This window comes from Megascapheus bottae, chromosome 12, assembly GCF_031878675.1.
Source record: "Megascapheus bottae isolate mThoBot1 chromosome 12, mThoBot2.hap1, whole genome shotgun sequence".
NCBI lineage: Eukaryota > Metazoa > Chordata > Mammalia > Rodentia > Geomyidae > Megascapheus > Megascapheus bottae.
In genome coordinates, this window is record NC_143520.1 from 48679786 (window position 1) to 48698918 (window position 19133).

The following is a 19133-nucleotide window of genomic DNA, read 5'->3' on the forward strand; positions in this document are numbered from 1 at the left end:
TAGGCAAACACTCTATCACTAGGCCAAACTTCCAGCCCAGGTTCATTATTTTTTAATTATCCTCTGCCTCTAACTATTGGATTACATATATGTGTTACTATACCAGATATATAAACTCTCAAGCCTGGAGTTTAGCTTAGTGGTAGAGTGCTTGCCTAGCATGCACGAAGACCCAGGTTCAATTTCTTGGTACCACATACATAGAAAAAAGCTGGAAGTGGTGCTGAGGCTCAAGTGGTAGAGCTCTAGCCTTGAGAAAGTCCAAGGACAGTGCGCAGGCCCTGAGCTCAAGCCCAGGACTGGCAAAAAAAAAAAAAAAGAAAAAAAAAGAAATAAACTCTCAAAATTGCAAATGCACTTATTGTCTAATATTTTTGCTTTTTTTTAACAATAAGAAGTGGGATTTGTTTGTGCTATGCCTGGGATCCTGAGTACTTTTTTGCTCAAATTATAGTGCTATATCAATTGAGCTACAGCTCTACTTCCAGCTTTTTTTGATGCTTAATAGGAGATGAGTCTCACATACTTTCAAGCTTGTAACTGGCTCTGAACTGTGTGTGTTGTTTGGTGCTGGGGATGAAATCCAGTGAGATTTATGCGTGTATATATGCATGTTAGGCAACCTCTCTTACCATGGAGCTATACTTTCATCCCTTGGTTTTTGGGGATGTCATGTACCTCATGCTCCTAGCCATGACTTAGGCTGACCTTAAATTCATGATCCTCCTACTCGCTCTAACATAATGAGACTATGGGTATGCATAACATTCCTACCTTTTAATTCCTTTTTGTTTGTTTGTTTTGCCAGTCCTGGGGCTTGAACGCAGGGCTTGGGCACTGTCCTTGGTCTTTTCTCAAGGCTAGCACTCTACCACTTGAGCCACAGCATCATTTCTGGCTTTTTCTATGAATATGTGGTACCAAGGAATTGAACCCAGGGCTTTGTGCATGCTAGGCAAGCACTCTACCACTAGGCCACACTCCCAGCCCTTTAATTCCATGTTTAAGGAATTTGTTGTGGTGCTGAAACAACTGATTATCAACCTCCAAACTGTTCTACTCTTTCTCGCTTACTGTAAACAAAGTAGACTTTTCCTTCCCTTTCTTAGTCTGTCATAAATAGGAGAACCATCTTTTAGAAATTGAAGCATACTTTAATTTACAAAAAGTCCCATTCTGAATGTCCATCCAACTTCCAAGATTTTCTCATTTCCCATTCTCATTACCTATAGTGGAGATTAGAATAGCAGTCCTTCTTTCTTTCCTTTCTTTCTTGCTTTCTTTTTCTGCCTATCCTGAGACTTGAACTCAGGGCCTAGGCCTGAGACTCTGATCAAGGCTAGTGCTCTACAACTAGAGCCATAGGGCAACTTCCTGCTTTTTCTGGGAGTTTATTGGAGATAAGAATCTCACAGACTATTTGGGCTTCAAACTGCAGTCTTCAGGTCTTAGCTTCCTGAGTAGCTAGAATTACAGGCATGAGATACCAGTGCTCAGCTGTAGCAGGTACTCTTTCTCACTCTGGTGCTTTCAAGACTGAAGAAGGAAGAATAAGAAGACAAAACAGCAATTATATGGAAATGCCATTGTAATCCATCAATGTGGCGTGCATGTGTACAAATACCAGCTCGGGTGCTACACATTAGTACGTTTGTCCATTGTCTCTCCTATAAGCCATCACTTTCCCAACATAGGCAGAATTCTTCATCATTCACCTCTTTTCAATCCTTCTCTCTCCTGATTGCTGCCTTGGCTCATCTACACAGATACCAGACCTTGTAATACTTAAGTCATCTGACCTTGGTACATTCTGGACTAACAATGAATGGTTTTAAAGCTGCATTTACATACTTAACCCAAGGGAAGTACATGTGTTCTTTTTATTTCGGAAAACTTCAAACCTACAAAAAAAGTCAAAATAATGGTGGAGCCAGGCATAAATGGCTCATGCCTGAAATCCTAGGGATTCAGAAGGCTAAGATCTGAGGATTGTGATTTGAAGCCAGTCTGACCAGGGAAGGAAAGTCCGTGAGTCTTTTATCTCCAATAAACTACACAGAAAAAGCTGGAAGTGGCGCTGTGGCTCAAGTGTAGAGCCCTAGCTTTGATCACAAAGAGGCTCAGAGACAGCACTCAGGCCCTGAGTTTAAGCCTCAGATGGGCAATACACACACACACACACACACACACACACACACACACACACACACACACACACACACACACACACACACACACAGGTGAGTATGGAGTGTGCCCTTCCCTAGATTCATCAGCTGTTATATTTCACGGTATTTGTTGGCATTTATTTTTTTTAACTGATCAAGTCAAAAACCTTACTGCAGCCAGGCACCAGTGGCTCATGCTTGTAATCCTAGCTACTCAGGAGGCTGAGATCTGAGGAATGAGGTTCAAAGACAGGCTGGGCATGAAAAGTCCATGACCAGAAGTGGTAGAGCCTTGAGCTGAAGAGCTCAGGAACAGTGCCCAGACCCAAGGAAAAAAAAGCCCTATCACTGACAAAAAAAAAAAAAAAGAATCATAATGTAGGGCTGGGATGTGGCTCAGTGGTAAACATGCCTAACATGTATGAAGCTCTGAGTTTGATTCCTCAGTACCACATAAACAAAAAAGGCTGTGTCTCAAATGGTAGAGTGCTAGCCTTGAACAAAAGAAGCTCTAAGACAGTGCTCTGTCCCTGAGTTCAAGCCCCAGGACTGGCAACAAACAACAACAAAAATAATGTAGACATTGAACTACTTTATTCCTAAAATACTTTCATATACCATTGATATAATATGGATTAAATTAATTCATATTCAGAATAAGTGCTTTTTGTAGCTATTTTTCTTTAAAGGTTTTGCTTTTATGTGTCTTTAGTTAGGAACAATTCACTTCTCCTTACCTTTTTTTGGCTTTTACAAAAAGAGTCTTTGTTGATTTTTTTTTTTTTGCAGGATGGGTCTAAGTTCCCATTTATGCATTTTTCTCATGATTATATAAAGTTTAAATATTTATACTAATGATATTGCTAAGGTAATGTTCAACAGAATTCTCTGTAAAAAAAAAAACTTTCCAGACTGGGGTATGGTTAGAGGTCTAGCAAGCTCTGTTGAGACCCTGAGTTCAAACTCCAGTGTCTCACAAATACACGTACACACATACACATGTACTTTGTCCCTTTGTACTAGACCTGTGTAGTGTCCTTTTCAGACAGTGTTTTTCCTATTTCCTAGTCTTACATCCTTTAGTTTTAGTTTGCATTGATAATTTGTATCCTAATCTTATTAACATGGCATTTGGGTGTTTTTTTTAATAAACAGCCTTTAACATAGAGCCAAAACTGGAAATTGGAAAAGCTAATATCTGTACAAAGTCTCCAGTCAACTTTTGTAGTGCACTGAAGTTTCTATACTTTATTTTGAATGAGAGAGAGATCAAGACAAATTTGATCTTAACATGTTAAGTTTAAGGTTTTTTTTTTAAAATTAGCAACAGAGCAGCATTTTCATTAAATTCTAATTATAGTTCACATTTTTAAATCTTTTCATTAATTTTTGTAGGCTTGCAAAGATATATTCCTTTTTTTTTTTTGCCAGTCCTGGGCCTTGAACTCAGGACCTGGGCACTGTCCTTGGCCTTTCTCAAGGCTAGTGCTCTACCACTTGAGCCACAGCACCATTTCTGGCCTTTTTCTATGTATGTAGTACTCAGGAATTGAACCTGGATCTTTGTGCATGCTAGGCAAGCACTCTACCATGGCCTGCAGTGGTAAAGCAATAACATAGTATATGTAATATGATGAATTTCTGATTTTCTGTATAATTGGTATTTTTTCCTGTCCAGAACTTTTCCTTCTAATCACTTTTTTTTCCAAAAATATATTTATTTTTAAAAACAAAATCAGATTGGCTTTACACTGTCAAATTTTCCAGAGACAAATCAGAATTTGGATTCCAGCTTATGAGTTGCACATCAGTAATTTCATGCAGAAATGATTTCTCTCTTCAGGAGGTAAAACATTCTGCTTCAGTACAAGCATTCAATTCTCTAAACCTGATTTGTACTTCCGCCATCATTTTATTCCTTTCCAGGGTTCTGGCATTCAAAAAAATCCATCTAAAATTCAAAATTTCCAAACTGAGATACGCGATTGTTGGGCTTGGGCTGGGGTTTATAGCCAATTCGATCATTAATCATTTGTTCCCGGCTTTTGGGGTCATTGCTGAGCCCAATGGCTCCTTCTCCATCACTGCTTCCCACAATGTCCACATCTTCTTTCTGTTTCTTACGGGTCTCCAGGTCCTTCCGAATGCTCTCAAACTCTTCAATGTCATCAAGCTTTAGCTCCAGGCGTGTTGGTTTTCGTCGCAGCATACTGAAATCAATTCCAAGAGCCAAACCCAGTGAACTCAACTCCTTTTTCAAAGCCCGAGCTCTTCCCCGGAATCTCGGCTCCCACCATGAATCTATCGATAGGCCATCTGCTTCTAATCACTTTTGAAGGAAATATTTTATCAGTTTAGATTCATGGTGTGCATCTTGTTTCCATTTTGGTACCTGGGAATCTGTGTGTTCTTATCTTGCCACACTAGGAATGTAGCTTGTCCCACTGTTGGCCTTTCCCCCCTGTTGTTGCATTGGTTCTAGTCAACTTACTGTTTTGGACCTCTCTGCTGAATGAGGCATTTCACTATATGGGAAGTATATTTAAATATGCTTCCAGGCTGGGTGTTTGGCCTAGTGGTAGAGTGCTTGCCTACCATGCACAAAGGCCCAGGTTCAATTCCTTGGTATCACGTACATAGAAAAAGCCAGAAGTGGTGCTATGGCTCGAGTTCTGGAGCACTAGCCTTGAGAAAGCCCAAGGAAATTGTTCAGGCCCTGAGTTCATGCCCCAAGACTAGCCAAAAAAAAAAAAAAATACACTCCCAGATTTGTAAATCAGACTTCCCTAAGAACTCCACCTGTGCCACACCTGGCACAGTCCTCATAATTTCTGCTGCTTAGCAGACCAGCCACAGAGATGCCATTCTCCTATCCTAAGACCCCACTTTCCTTGTGAGGAATCTCTATCTCTTTGAACTTCCTTGCAGCAGAATGTCTTTTGGATTTCTTTTATGGCATAGATGATATAGTGCCCTCCGATTCTCTTTTAATAAGTTCTGATTCAATCCCTAGAATGTGTGGTATGTTTGCTAGGACTGTTAACATCAGGAATCACAAACTGAGTGACTAACAATTTTGTCTCACTGAACATCAGAGGCTTCTAGCTATAATCCTAACCACTTAGGAGACAGAGATCTGAGAATCACTGTTTGAAGGCAGCCCAGGCAGACAAATCTTGGAGACTCTTACCTCTCATTGACCAACAAAACCAGAACTGGAGATGTGACATAAGTGTTAAGAGTACCAGATATGAGTTAAAGAGCTGATTGAGAGATTGAGGACCTGTGTTCAAGCTCTAGTAGGCAATTATCCTTTATTTTGAAAAAATACAAAGTTGACATAGAGATGTTAGCAGGGCTGTCTCCACTGAAGCTGTGAGAAAGACCTTGTCTATGCTTCTTGCTTAGCCTCTGGTGGTTTATTAGATTTCATTGGTATATCTGGACTTGAATTTGTAGTCTCCCTGTTGTGTATTTCTACATTTCCCTATTCATAAAGACTTGAGTTGTTGGATTAATTTCCTACCCTATACTAGAATGGCCTTATCCTAATTTTAGTTATAACTACAGTAATTGTAATTCCAAATAAATTCACATTTTGAGGTATTAAGAAGTTAGAACTTCAACATTTGAACTTGAGAGGGCACAATTCAGCACTATTAATTTGAAGCTTCAGAAAAAAATCTGAGGATTCAGAACTATTTGCAAGAAAGTTTCCAATTTGTTTCTGACTTGTAGCATTATTTTCTCTTATTTTTGTGTGTGATATATTTTTTCTTTGAGTCTGTGATTGACTACAACAAATAAACTAATTGTACATTGTTATGTTCAAAATATTTGTATCTCCATTATTAAATATTAATGTAAAATGTAAATGAAAATGCAAAAATACAAACAAAACATAAACCAGAGGAAGCATAGGAATTCCAATTTATTCGTTCCTCAAATTCCAGCAGTCTGCTGTTTTTCTTTCCTCTGTTTTTCCCACCATTACCACTGCCTCTTTTTTGTTAGCCTTACTTAAAAAAAAAAAAAAGACTCAGGTAACAGTGATTGACACATAGGACATAGGTTAGAGTGGGTAACAGTTGGATTAGTTGAAAAAGGTAGATGAACTGATGTTCTGGATTTTTCTTAATAGATTTTTAGTGTTAAACTTGTAATGTACCTGAAATGAGTTGTTGCAAAAGGGGTGGGGGTGGGGGGAGCCAAGAGTTGCCAGGTGCATGGAGGCTGAGATCTGAATTCTATTGTGTATACCACATTTTCTTGATTCATGCCTCCACTGAGAAATGTTCAGGTTGTAATGCTGCAATAAACATGTTTGTACTGGGGTGAATTGGAATCTCTTGTTTTGATTTGCATTTTTATGTCTAGGGATGCTAAACATCTCTTTTTGTGACTGTTAGCCATTCTTATTTCTTCTTTGGAGAAGTATCTCTTTAAGTCTTTAGTTCATTAATTTGGTTGTTGTTTCCTTGAGAATTTGTTTTGGGGAAGTTTAATTTTTTTGAATTCTTAGTATATATTAGATACGAGATCTATGTCAGATGCATCGGTAGTAAAGATCTCCCATTATTTGGGCTTACTGTTTATCTTGGTAGCCATGTCCTTTGCCATGCAGAAACTCTTCAGTTTGATGCAATCCCATTTATCTAGTCTTTCTTTGATTTGTTGTGATCCTGGACCTTTACTTAGGAAGTTTTTAACCTGTGCCAAGGAGTCCTAGTGTTTTTCCTATCCCTTCCTGTAATAGTTTCAGGGTATCTGGTCTTACTTTGAGGTCTTTGATCCATTTAGAATTGATTCTGATACAAAGTGTTATATAAAGATCTATCTTCAGTTTTCTACACATGTATAGCCAATTCTGCCAACACCATTTTTTAGAGGCTTTCTTTCTTCCATCGTGGTTTTTTTTTTTTTTGGCTCCCTTACTGAATATTAGGTGGCTATAGATCTGTGGGTTCATTTCTGGGTCTTCTATTCCAATGGTCCACAGGCCTATTTTTGCGACAATCCATGCAGTTTTTATTACTCTCCAATTGATTTGTCTTGATAAAAGTTAACTTGTATTGTAAGGAATTTTGAGGACAGGAGTGGTAGCACATGATTGTAATCTCTTTCTTTGGAATTGCATTAACCTTCTAGTTCTTTTGAATTCCCATATACACATAAAGATTAAGCTGAATGTCAGTGGCTCATATGTATAGTCCTAGCTACTCGGGAGGCTAAGATCTAAGGATTGTAATTTGAAGCCAACCCAGACAGAAAAATAATACTCAGAAAAAGCCATAAGTGATGTAGTTGCTCAAATGCCATAGAGCAAAAGAAGCTCAGGAAAAGTGCCCAGGCTCTTGACTTCAAGCCCCCAAAAGACTGGCTAATCAATTTTGACAGTGAATGCTTGGATATACAGACCAGTTTGTAGAGAATTGCCATTTTGACAATATTAAGTGCTATTATGTAAACATTCGATGGCTTTCTATTTATTTGGAGCCTCCTTTATTTGTTTATTATACTTTTTATTAGTGTGGCAAGCTCCACATCAGTAAGTTTATTTCAGAGTTCTTATTCCTTTTGATTTTTGCCATAAATGGGTTTATTATCTTAATTTTAATTCCCAGTTTTTCACTGCTAGTATATAGTTGATTTTGTATATCAATCTTGTATTTCCTGAATTCCGAACTTATTTTGTAGGAGTGCATTTTCATTATGTCTATTCTATCATCTGCAACTTCAGTGTAGACGTTTTTGCTTATAATATTTCTTCGTATTCCTTTACTCCTCCCTTGCCCCCATCCCCTTTTTGAATTAGTTAGAACCTCTAGAACAATGTTGAGTAGAAGTGAAGAGAATAGACCTCTCTTCTTTTTCTAACTTAGAGGAGAAAGCATTTATTTTTCACCATTAAGTGTGATACTAATTCTTGGGCCTTTGTTTTTGGGTTTTGTGTGATTTTTGTAGAGATGTCGTTAATTAGATTACAGATATTCCTTTCTTTTTCTAGTTTGCTGAGAATTATTACTATAATGGTGTTGGATTTTGTCAAATGTTTTTTTCTGCATCTACTGAGATACCTCTGCAGTTGTATTTATTAATATGAGGGGTTGGAGGCCAGCTTCGGTAGATCTCCAACTAGTGAGTGAAAGTGTCAGGTATCAAGTTCAAATGTCAGTCTTGGCATTTGGAAAGTAATGTGGTATATTAATTATTTTTGATATATTAGATTAACTGTACTTTTCTAGGGTAAATCGTGCTTGGTCACGATGGGTAATCCTTTTAGCTTCTTGCCTTATTTCTCATTGACTTGGTAGAGATCTGACGCTGGTAATTTTACTTTGGCTACTGCCAAGTATTTTGATATTACTCAATCTACTTGAGTTTTATTTGGTATGCAGTTGAGTTACTTAGACCCAGCCCTTTCAGGACTCACTTTTTTTATTTGTTAGGTGAATCTTTTGCAGTGCTCAGTCTGTGCTAATTGCTGTCCACTTGAAACGCAAAACATTCCTGAATGAATGGGCCGGGAGTTTGGCCTAGTGGTTAAAGTGCTTGCCTAGCATTCACGAAGACCCAGGTTCCATTCCTCGGTACCACATACATAGAAAAAACCCGGAAGTGGTGCTGAGGCTCAAGTGGTAGAGCTCTAGCCTTGAGAAAGTCCAGGGACAGTGCTCAGGCCCTGAGCTCAAGCCCAGGACTAGCAAAAAAAAAAACCACAAAACATTCCTGAATGTTCTGTGCTGTGTGAATTGTAGGTTTTTCAGTACTGTGACCTAGTGAGAACCACAATTTCCTATAATTCATTCAAGTAGCTCCCTACTAAGCTGAGGACTTTTAGTCAGTTGTAGAGCTTGAATTCAGGACCTAGGTGCTGTATTTTCTCCTTTAAGTTTATTTCAGGGGGAAATATTCTTTGCTCCATTGGTTGTAAGGATTTTGAATGTGAAATGAAGCTAGTTCAACAAAACTTTCATGCATATTTTCCAACATTGATTTTGTTAGTATTGTAAGTTGCATTCATGATAAATATCTAAGTAAATTTTCTGTTACCTTTATAGCTTTCCTGTGAGTATTGATCTGCTCAATGGCCCAGACTTGTTAAAAACTACTGTTAGTGATATAGTTGGGGCATCAGATAGTTTGGAAACATCCCCAGCACTGGATGACATTAACAAAGCCACCAAGCCAACTGGATTAGAGGAACCTGAAACTGAATGTAAAAGTAAGTAAATGTTCTGTAATATGTCAGTGACACTTTTTTTTTTTAAAAAATTATCTCCTTTTGAAATTAAATATCTAACTCAGTTTCTCCAAGAATATTTTAGTCAATAGCTAGGTTTTTACTTTGTTCAGAATAATTCAGTTAGTTAATAAATTAGAATCGTCATGCCTTCCTTACTTCTTTATATTTAGGAGAAACTTTGGAAAAATTTTAAAGTAATGTATTAAACAGTATTATATACTAGTTATTCTTCATGCACTTACTTCATTGTTCATTTTTATGTGCTCTTTGAGTACAAAATAAGATTAAAAAATACAAAACTTCCTCAAAGATTTCCTCCAGGGCACAGGAGTGAATGAATGTTTGACTATTTCATTAGCTCATTATTGATGAAGATTACTGTTGGCCAGTTCCACAAAATAAATACTACTTAAAAAAAATTTTTTTTTTCAAAATTAAAAGGTAAAAGTAAGTTTCCTTAAAAAATGTGTGTGTGGCCAGGAGTTTGGCCTAGTGGTTAAAGTGCTTGCCTAGCATGCAGGAGGACCCGGTTCTATTCCTCAATACCACATACATAGAAAAATCCGGAAGTGGTGCTGTGGCTCAAGTGGTAGAGCTCTAGCCTTGAGAAAGTCCAAGGACAGTGCTCAGACCCTGAGCTCAAGCCCAGGACTGGCAAAAAAAAAAAAAGAAAAAAAGTCTGTGTTGTTTAGAATTTGTCTTAAGACTGCAAAGTGTAGTAGTATTTAAATCAGAAATAAGTTTAGTGAACAGTTACAAAGTGATTATGGCTAATAGAACATTAAGGAGGTTAAATTGTTTTCTGTTGTAGGTAGCCACTACAAATGTATTGCTAAATAGATGATTGCTATTTTTTGACCTCTACCATGTTTAAATTTTATCTGTTAAATTGTATTTGTATTGTCCGAGATCAGTGTCACAAAAATAAAGTTTTACTTGATATGGTGAGAATTTTAAAATAATGTAACTGGACTTTTTAGATAGCAAATTGCTGGGTCAAGAAAACATTCTTTATTAGTTTATGTATTTTCTCTTCAGTAATTTCTTTGTAGTTTTGACACGCTGCCCTTTACCGTTTGTTAGAAATTATTGCTCTTCATTACTTGGAAGATGACACATGAAATGAAAGCTATCATGATTTATATTTGGCTAGAAGCAGGGCTAGTGTATTTCTAGAATTAAAGTAGCCTCTTTTTATCCTGATAACAAGATTGATTTAATTTTTGTTCATTATATGAATTTAAAAGTGTAATTCTGGCCGGGAGCAGTGGATCACGCCTGTAATTCTGGCTTCTCAGGGGGCTGAGATCTAAGGACATATGCCTACTTATGATGAACTTTTAATCAAGTTACTGAAAAAAAATATGATGGAATATAATATAGAAAGAAATGTAAGATATATATTGCTTATAGAAAAATATGTACTTCTTTGTCTTCTTCTGAATTATTAATTTTAACTGATGGTAATTGATGTTGTAGAAAAACAGAACTCATCATGGTATCTTATTATAGCTGCTGTGACAACTTGTCTTTTTTCTTCCCATCAGCACTAAAGGATGCCACAGAGAAGCTCAAACAGATTGAGGCGGAGAATAATCTTCTATCATCTCCACCATCAAACATTGATGTTAACATCAACAGCCAGGTATTCAGATTGCTCATCTACTCATTACACATCTCCAGACCTCCCAGAAATACTTCCTTTGCAGAGATAATACTGTCTCTTTTCTTTTGGTGGAAAATCTGTTCTGAGCTCTTAAAAACCTGTTTTCTCATTTGAAAAGATGAAATGTGGGAGTACTTAAAGAAGAAGGAGGAAACTTGAACAACAGCCTTAAGAGTTTTAAGGTTATAATGATTTTTAAATACAAAGTCAAAAGTGTTACCTCTATTAACCTTTTATGTTGATTTACCCTATCTAGTTGAAGAACTTTTTAAAAGTTTGTATTAATATTATACAGGTGATATACAAAGGGTTTACAGTTACATAATTCAGTTAAAGAGCACATATCTTTCTTTTTTTGTCAGTCATAGGGCTTAAACTCTGGGCCTGTGCGCTGTCCCTGAGCTCTTCAGCTCAAGGCTACTGCCCTGCCCCAGGAGCCACAGCACCACTTCTGGTTTTCTAGTGGTTAGTTGAGATAAGAGTCTCACAGACTTTAGTGCCCAGGCTGTTTTTGAAGCGTGCGATCCTCAGATCTTAGCCTCCTGAGTAGTTTAGGATTACAGGCATGAGCCACTGCACGCAGCTTAAGAGTACATTTCTTTTTGCACAATGTCACCCCTTCCCTTGTTTTTTCCCAGTTTTTCCCTCTCTCATTTTTACATTTTTTTTTATTATTATAAAGGTGATGTACAAGGAGGTTATAAAAGTCAGGAAAAGAGTATATTTCTTTTTGGACAGTGTCACCCCTTGCCTCACTCTCTCCTAATTTTTCCCTCCCATTCCCACCCACATGTTGTGTATTTCATATTCAACATGGTGTCTAATGAGTACCACTGCAGCTTTTATTCATCCTTTGTTCTTCCATTTCTGAAACTCATGCCACATCAGACCTGCACTACACAGGATTGATTTGGTCATCTGGGATTTTCTATTTATTTTTTTGCCAGTCCTGGGCTTGGGTTCAGAGCCTGAGCACTATCCTTAGGTTTTCTTAAGGCTAGAACTCTACCACTTGAGCCACAGCACCACTTCTGGCTTTTTTCTATATATGTGGTACTGAAGAATTGAACCCAGGGCTTCCTGCATGCTAGGCAAATACTCTACCATTAAGCCAAACTCACAGCCCCTTGGATATTTTAATATACCACAAATTTGTGAATGTTTACTTTAAAAAGATATAACAAATACCGTGTGGTGCTCACAAATGAGTGACATGTTCTTGGCATTTAGGATACTTCAATCTGTATCACTAAACCCAAAAAATATTTGCAAAATGGCACTCTCCAATGACCTCCTCCTGTCCCAGATCTCTTAAGTTAATGAAACCTTCAAATAATTACATTTCCGTATACCTAGGATTACAGGCATGAGCCACTGATACCTAGCTCCAGTTTCTATCTTTAAACAACAAAATAACTGACTCTATCAGTTAGGATAAATGCCTGGAGTTGGGAGTGTACCACATACACAGAAAAAGCCAGAAGTGGTACTGTAGCTCAAGCAGCAGAGCACTTTTGCTCAAGGACAGTACCCAAGTCCTGAGTTGAAGCCCCAGGACTTGTTAAAAAAAAAAAGATTAATTTCTGAATTAAACCACATATGAAGAATGTGTAAAATTGGCTGTAATTTATTCTAGCTGGGTTATTCTAGCTGGGCTTTAGTTCAACCCTAACCTAGGATTCTGGATCTGTTGGCAGGTAGGTGATTATAGTAACTGATTATGTCCTAAGTAGGAAATAGCTGCTTAAGGTGTATGATTTCTTGATTGTCTGAATATTAGTTTCTATCATTACTTCTTTGCTTTTAATAACTATAACCTATCAGAGTTAAAGTGTGTTTTTAATATTTAGGAGGAAGTAGTAAAGTTGACTGAGAAATGTCTTAATAATGCCATTGAGAGCCCAGGACCAAATGCCGTGAGATTTCCTCCTGACTTCAAAAGTAACATTTTGAAGGCTCAAGTAGAATCTGTGCAGAAGGTAAGCTGCCTTTAATAGACATAATCCTGGTGATGTGAAAGTACAGAATTATCAAGTGCCTAGAGATAGAGAGCATGATACCAAGAAACATGTTCAAAATAGTGAAATACCTTCCTCAAATCCAAATTTAAATAAAAACTTAAGACATGACAATCAGCAGGCAGATATCAGAGCAAAGATGTTTTGAGCCAGGCTCTGGTGACTCACTAGCTAATCAGGAGACAGAGATCTGAGGATCACTATTCAAAGCCAACCTGGAAGAGAAATACTTGCTAATCAGCTTTCCCTTGGTTGTCCTTAGCTTTCAGACTTGCTCTCTGTGCTAAAACCAATACAGAAGTCTGTCTCACAAGTAAGAATATCAACTCAGCTGTCAATATCCTGATGCTGCCATGTTAAGAAAATGTGCTTTTTCCTATTCTCTCACTGGCACAAGCCCCCCTTGCTCGATATAAACACGAACCATAACATTTCTATAAAAATAAGTATAGAATACAACAACATAAGCTCTAGAGTCACATTTTTATTCTACTTACCAATTTCATAACTTGGCATATTAGTTCATGCCTCCATTTTGTTAATGCTTAAAATTAAATAATAAATACATATAATAATGCTAATAATTACCTTGGGGGTGTTGTGAGGATGAAATAAGAAAGGCAAAAGGATATCTAAACCATAATGACCATTTCCAAATTGTTAGCCAGTGCCTCTGGCTTAGGCGTGTAATCAGTAGGCTGATATCTAAGGATGGAGAGCCAGCCGAGGCTGACAAATCCTAGAAATTCTTATCTCCAATAACCAGTAAGAAGCTAAAACTAGACAAGGGGCTCAAGTGGAAAAGCACGAACTTTGAGCAAAAAAGATAAGCAAGAGCTCAAGTCCTTGAGTTCAAGTCCCAGAACTGGTACAAAACAAAACAAAATAGAGAAAGCATTGATGTCAGTAGTAATGGTCAAAGTAATCGTAAGAGCTGTGTTCTCACTTATTATGGACTGAATGTTTTTAATGTTCTTAGAAGAATCCCTGAGAGCCAGGCACGGTGGCTCATGCCTGTAATCCTAGCTACACAGGAGGCTGAGATCTGAGGATCAAGGTTCAAAGCCAGCCCGGGCACAAAAGGACCTGAGACTCTTATCTCCAGTTGACCTCTAGAAAACGTAAGTGGGGCTTGGTTCAAGGGTAAGACGATAGCCTTGAGCTGAAGAGCTCAGGGACAATGCCCAGGCCCTGGGTATGGTAGTAGCCTTGAGGTGAAAAGCTCAGGTACAATACACAGGCCGAGTTCAAGCCCCATGATCCACAAAATAAAAAAGAAAGAAAGGAAGGAAGGAAGGAAGGAAGAAAGGAAGAAAGAAAGATAGATCCCTGAGAATTTGTTTTCCCCTTGTACTCTATAAGAAAGCTACAAGAAGGTACTATGTATTAGGAACAGTTCCTCACCAGAATAAAATCTTGTCCTGATTTTGGTCTTCTCAGCCTCTAGAATTGTGTGACACAAATGTTTTTATACTTCTAGACATACTAATTTTATTTTTTATAGCAGTTACCATGTATTTTAGTTATATTTTAACTTGAAGAAAAGAATGACTTCAGTGTATTATAGTTAAAGGCCTTTGCCTAAAGAAAAATTTAGGGCCAGATTTTTTTTTCAGTCCTAGGGTTTGTATTCAGGACCTTGCACTTGCGAGGCTAATGTTCTACCACATGAGCCACTCCTCCAGCTCTTTTAACCATTTTTTGGTGCCAGTCCTAGGGTTCTTGCCCAGGGACTGGGTGCTGTCCCTGAGCTACTTTTATTAACATTCAACTTTTGGCTTTTTTTTTAGTAGTGTATTCGTGATAAGAGTCTCATGGACTTTCCTGCTGGGGCTAGCTTCAACCTGTCATTCTCAGATCTCAGCCTCCTGAGTACCTAGGATTATTGGCATGAGTCACCAGCGCCAAGCTAGCCAATGTTTTAAAAAGATGTAATACGGGCCCGGAGTTTGGCCTGGTGGTTAAAGTGCTAGCCTAGCATGCACGAAGACCCGGGTTCGATTCCTTGGTACCACATATATAGAAAAAAGCTGGAAGTGGTGCTGAGGCTCAAGTGGTAGAGCTCTAGCCTTGAGAAAGTCCAAAGACAGTGCTCAGGCCCTGAGCTCAAGCCCAGGACTGGCAAAAAAAAAAAAAAAGATACAATATGCTGGGAATGCAGCTTAATGGTAGAGTGCTTGCCTAGCATGCTTGAAGCCCCTGGTTTGATTTTTTTCAGTACGACAGAAAAAGCCAGAAGTGGCACTGTGGCTCAAGTGTTAGAATGTTATCCCTAAGCTCTTCAGCTCAAGGTTACCCTTGAGCCAAGCCCCACTTCCCATTTTCTAGAGGTTAATTGGAGATAAGAGACTCAGGTCCTTTTGTGCCCGGGCTGGCTTTGAACCTTGATCCTCAGATCTCAGCCTCCGGAGTAGCTAGGATTACAGGTGTGAGCCACCGCGCCCTGCCCGGCTTAACATTATAACATTTCTATACACACTATTGGAAAATAGAAAAGGAAGGAGAACTTCCAAATCCATGAGAGTAGTGTCATTTCAGTACTAAAGCTAGGGAAATATCTTACAAGAGGGCTGGGAGAGTGCTTGCATAACATGCATGAAGCCCAGGGTTTGATTCCTCACTACCACATAAACAGAAAAAACTGGAAGTGGTGCTGTGTTCAAATGGTAGAGTGCTAGCCTTGAATAAAAGAAGCTTGGGAACAGTGCCCAGGCCTTGAGTTTAAGCCCAAGACTAGCAAAAACAAAAGAACCAGGAGGTTGAAGGTGTGGCTCAATTGGCAGAGCTCTAATTGCTAACCACTAAGCGAAAGAGGCAGATACCAAGTTTAAGTCCTAGTCTTGGACCTAAAAAAAAAAAAACAACCAAAAAACAGAAAAAGTAATACTCCTCTTGAACATAGATGCAAAAGTTTATACTTCAACTTAAATAAAATGTAATCAATAAGATCTTACATCACAGCTATATAGTATATATCTCAGGGCAAAAATTTTTTTTTCATTCCAACTCAGGATAATCTGCATATTTTAAGGTACATAAAATTACCTCAATTTATATAGAAAAGACATTTCCCCAAACTCAACAGCTGTGCATGTTTTTAAAAAAAAAAAAAAAAAAGATGCTTAGCTGGGCACAGTGGCTCATACCTGTAATCCTAGCTACTCAGGAGGCTGAGATCTGAGGATCGCTCAGTTCAGAGACAGCCTGGGCACTGAAGACCTAAAGACGGTGAGACTCTTATCTCCAATTAATCACTAGAAAATGGGAAGTGGGGCTGTGGCTCAGGGGTAGGATGGTAGCCTTGAGCTGAAGAGCTCAGGGACAGCTCCCAGGCTGAGTTCAAGTCCCATGACCCACAAAAAAGAAAAGAAAAAGAAAGAGAAAGTGGGTATATTTTACTATATATAATGCCCCAATAAAGTTGAGGATAAACAGAACTCTTCAGTTTTTGTGTATCTCCCTTTTCAAATTTAGGGGAAAATAACAGTCTTAACCTTTTATCACTTCAATGTGAACATTTTGGGGGCATTGAATATTTGTGATTCTGTATTTATTATGTCACACGCTATGGGATGTTCTGCAATTGAAAAAGTCCAAGAGTAAGAACATGTAAATTTATATCCAAATATGTTGAAGTTGTCTGGGTTGCTAATTTGGCTATGAGATAGGTTTATATTAGGTACAGTACTGTTATATTATGATTACCTCTTACTTGAACTGAAGTAATAGATACTTCTGCTTTTACTGGAAGGAAATGTAAATTTCTTGATTTTTTTTTTTAATGATCCCATTTTCTTAGGTTGCAAGAGAAGATAACTTAAGTCATAAAAATGCCAGTGTTCAGGATACTACCACAATCAGGTACAATTTGGGGTAGAATGAATTGAATTGATTTTCTTATTTGTTTCTACTATCTTTTCTTTTTACTTTCCCTCTTCAGACTCTATCACCACATAGTTTGAAAAGTAGCTTACATTCACTCTTTTCTGACCATTAGAAAATCACTTAGTATCTAGTTTTTATATTATTTCAAGGTACTCTCACATTTTCATTTGTCTTCACTTGTTTCAAATAGAACAAAGTTGTCTATAAAGATTTTTTTGTGGTGCTTGATAAATGTCATGGTTAACTTTAGTGTCATCTTGACATCATAAGGGACTATTATAATCTTGCCAAGCACGGATTCTCCTTTTAACTGAGTGAATTTCTTGGCTACTTCTTCTAACTCTTATTTATCTTATCCATGACTCCTGAACCATTTGTCGTGTTAGACTTTCATTTCTTGTCTATACCAATTTCTTTAGTTCATCACTGTATTAATTGATCGCTTCTTTAACCTGTATTCTTTATTTTTCTTCATAGAATTTCAGATTAATAGATAATATCCTTTATCTTATCCTGAAGAACTCCCTTTAGCATTTATGTAAAGTATACCTACTTATAATAAGCTTCCTTTGCTTTTGTTTTTTTGAGAATGTCTTTTATTTCCCCTCATTTTCAAAGGATAGATTTGTTAAGAATGCACAATTCTGAGTTGATATATGTCTTTCTGCACTTTAAAATGTTATCCTGTGCTATTTTTCATGTTTTCTGTCAAGATATTGTTAATTAATCTTATTAGGATCTTTATGTCATACTTTTTACTACTTTCAAAAGTCTGCCCTTGAAAGTGGAGATGTGGCTCAAGTAGTTGCCTTGAACACAAAAAACCCAAACAAGAGCACCAGGCCCTGAGTTCAAGCCTCAATTCCAGCATACTCCCCCCCCCCCAAAAAAAAGTATATGGGGGGCCAGAAGTTTGGCCTCGTGGTAGAGTGCTTGCCTAGCATGCACCAAGACCCGAGTTCGATTTCTCAATGCACATACATAGAAAAAAGCGGGAAGTGGTGCTGAGGCTCAAGTGGTAGAGCTCTAGCTTTCAGAAAATACAAGGACAGTGCTCAGGCTCTGAGCTCAAGCCCAGGGCTGGCAAAAAAAAAAAAATCTTTATTGTTTTCAGCTTTAGACAGTGTAAATAACACAAATACTTTGGATCCTGAGTTTATCCTGTGGAGTTTATCAACCTTCTTAAATGTCTTTTTATCAAATTTGTTGTATTTTCAACTGTTCTTTTTTGAACTAGGCTTTTCTTACCTCTCATCCTAGACTTCTGTACAAGTAAAGAATATATTGGTGTTTAGATTCCATAAGTTCCATGGGCTCAGTTTGTTTGTTTTCATTATTTTCCATCTGTTTCTAACAGCTGACCCCAGTTGACCACTAGGATCTAGGATTTCTTTTTATTTTTTTGTAGATGGTGGGGCTTGAACTCAGCCTGGGTGCTGTCCCTGAGCTCTTCAGCTCAAGGCTACCGCCCTACCCCTTCAGCCAAGCCCCACTTCCCATTTTCTAGAGTTTATTTGGAGTCTCAGGTCCTTTTGTGCCCTGGCTGGCTTTGAACCTTGATCCTCAGATCTCAGCCTCCTGAGTAGCTAGGATTATAGGCAGGAGCCATTGTGCCCCACAACTAGGATTTTTTTCTATTTTTTTTCTTTATTAACGATTTTTACATCATATTTTAAATGACAGGTTTAACAAATGAGTGTTCAAGAGAGGACTCTATTTACAATCACTGGGACTTAGTATTTAGAACTTAATCAAAATTAGGCTAAGGGTTTGTATGTCATAGAAACATACTAGGATTTTTTTTAAGTCAACCAATATGTATTGAGTGCCAGTTATATGCCAGGAATTATTCTAAGTAGGATTAGAGTAAGGTATAGACAAGTTTCAAACAGCAGTGTGAAAGATCAGTATGTCAACTAGTAGACTGATGGTGGCACTATAAAGAAAAACTAAGCAGAAAGAGAGGGACTATGTAGGAAGAATGGGTTACAGTGAGTACCAGCTAGCCAGGGAATAAAGAACCTAGTGAAAGCATTAGATAAAGGAAATGATAGAATTCAAGGAAAAAAAAAGAATAGCTTTGTGGTGGGGGGTGAGGAGGGGAGCCCACAAAAAATGCTGATGTGAAAACATGTTTTCTGTGTAGTGTA

At 37.9% G+C, this 19133-nt stretch overlaps 2 protein-coding genes across 6 annotated transcripts in view; one reads left to right on the forward strand and one right to left on the reverse strand.

The window, feature by feature from the left end:
- Window positions 1-19133, forward strand: part of Epb41l5 (erythrocyte membrane protein band 4.1 like 5) — a 120881-nt gene that overhangs the window by 80097 nt on the left and 21651 nt on the right. For all 5 annotated transcript variants that reach the window (XM_090342958.1, XM_090342960.1, XM_090342961.1 and 2 more), the window contains exons 17-20: window positions 9230-9393; window positions 10962-11059; window positions 12931-13059; window positions 16898-16959. In XM_090342958.1, the coding sequence (XP_090199084.1) occupies window positions 9230-9393; window positions 10962-11059; window positions 12931-13059; window positions 16898-16959 (453 nt within the window). The remainder of the gene's footprint in view (window positions 1-9229; window positions 9394-10961; window positions 11060-12930; window positions 13060-16897; window positions 16960-19133) is intronic.
- On the reverse strand, window positions 3866-4481 carry LOC150056515 (anaphase-promoting complex subunit CDC26). The gene has a single exon (XM_090342964.1). The coding sequence runs from the start codon at window positions 4375-4377 to the stop codon at window positions 4120-4122; it is 258 nt and encodes an 85-aa protein (XP_090199090.1). The 5' UTR covers window positions 4378-4481; the 3' UTR covers window positions 3866-4119.

Coding starts and splice junctions, on each gene's coding strand:
- LOC150056515 (XM_090342964.1), bottom strand. CDS start 4,377: ATGCTGCGACGAAAACCAACACGCCTGGAGCTAAAGCTTGATGACATT.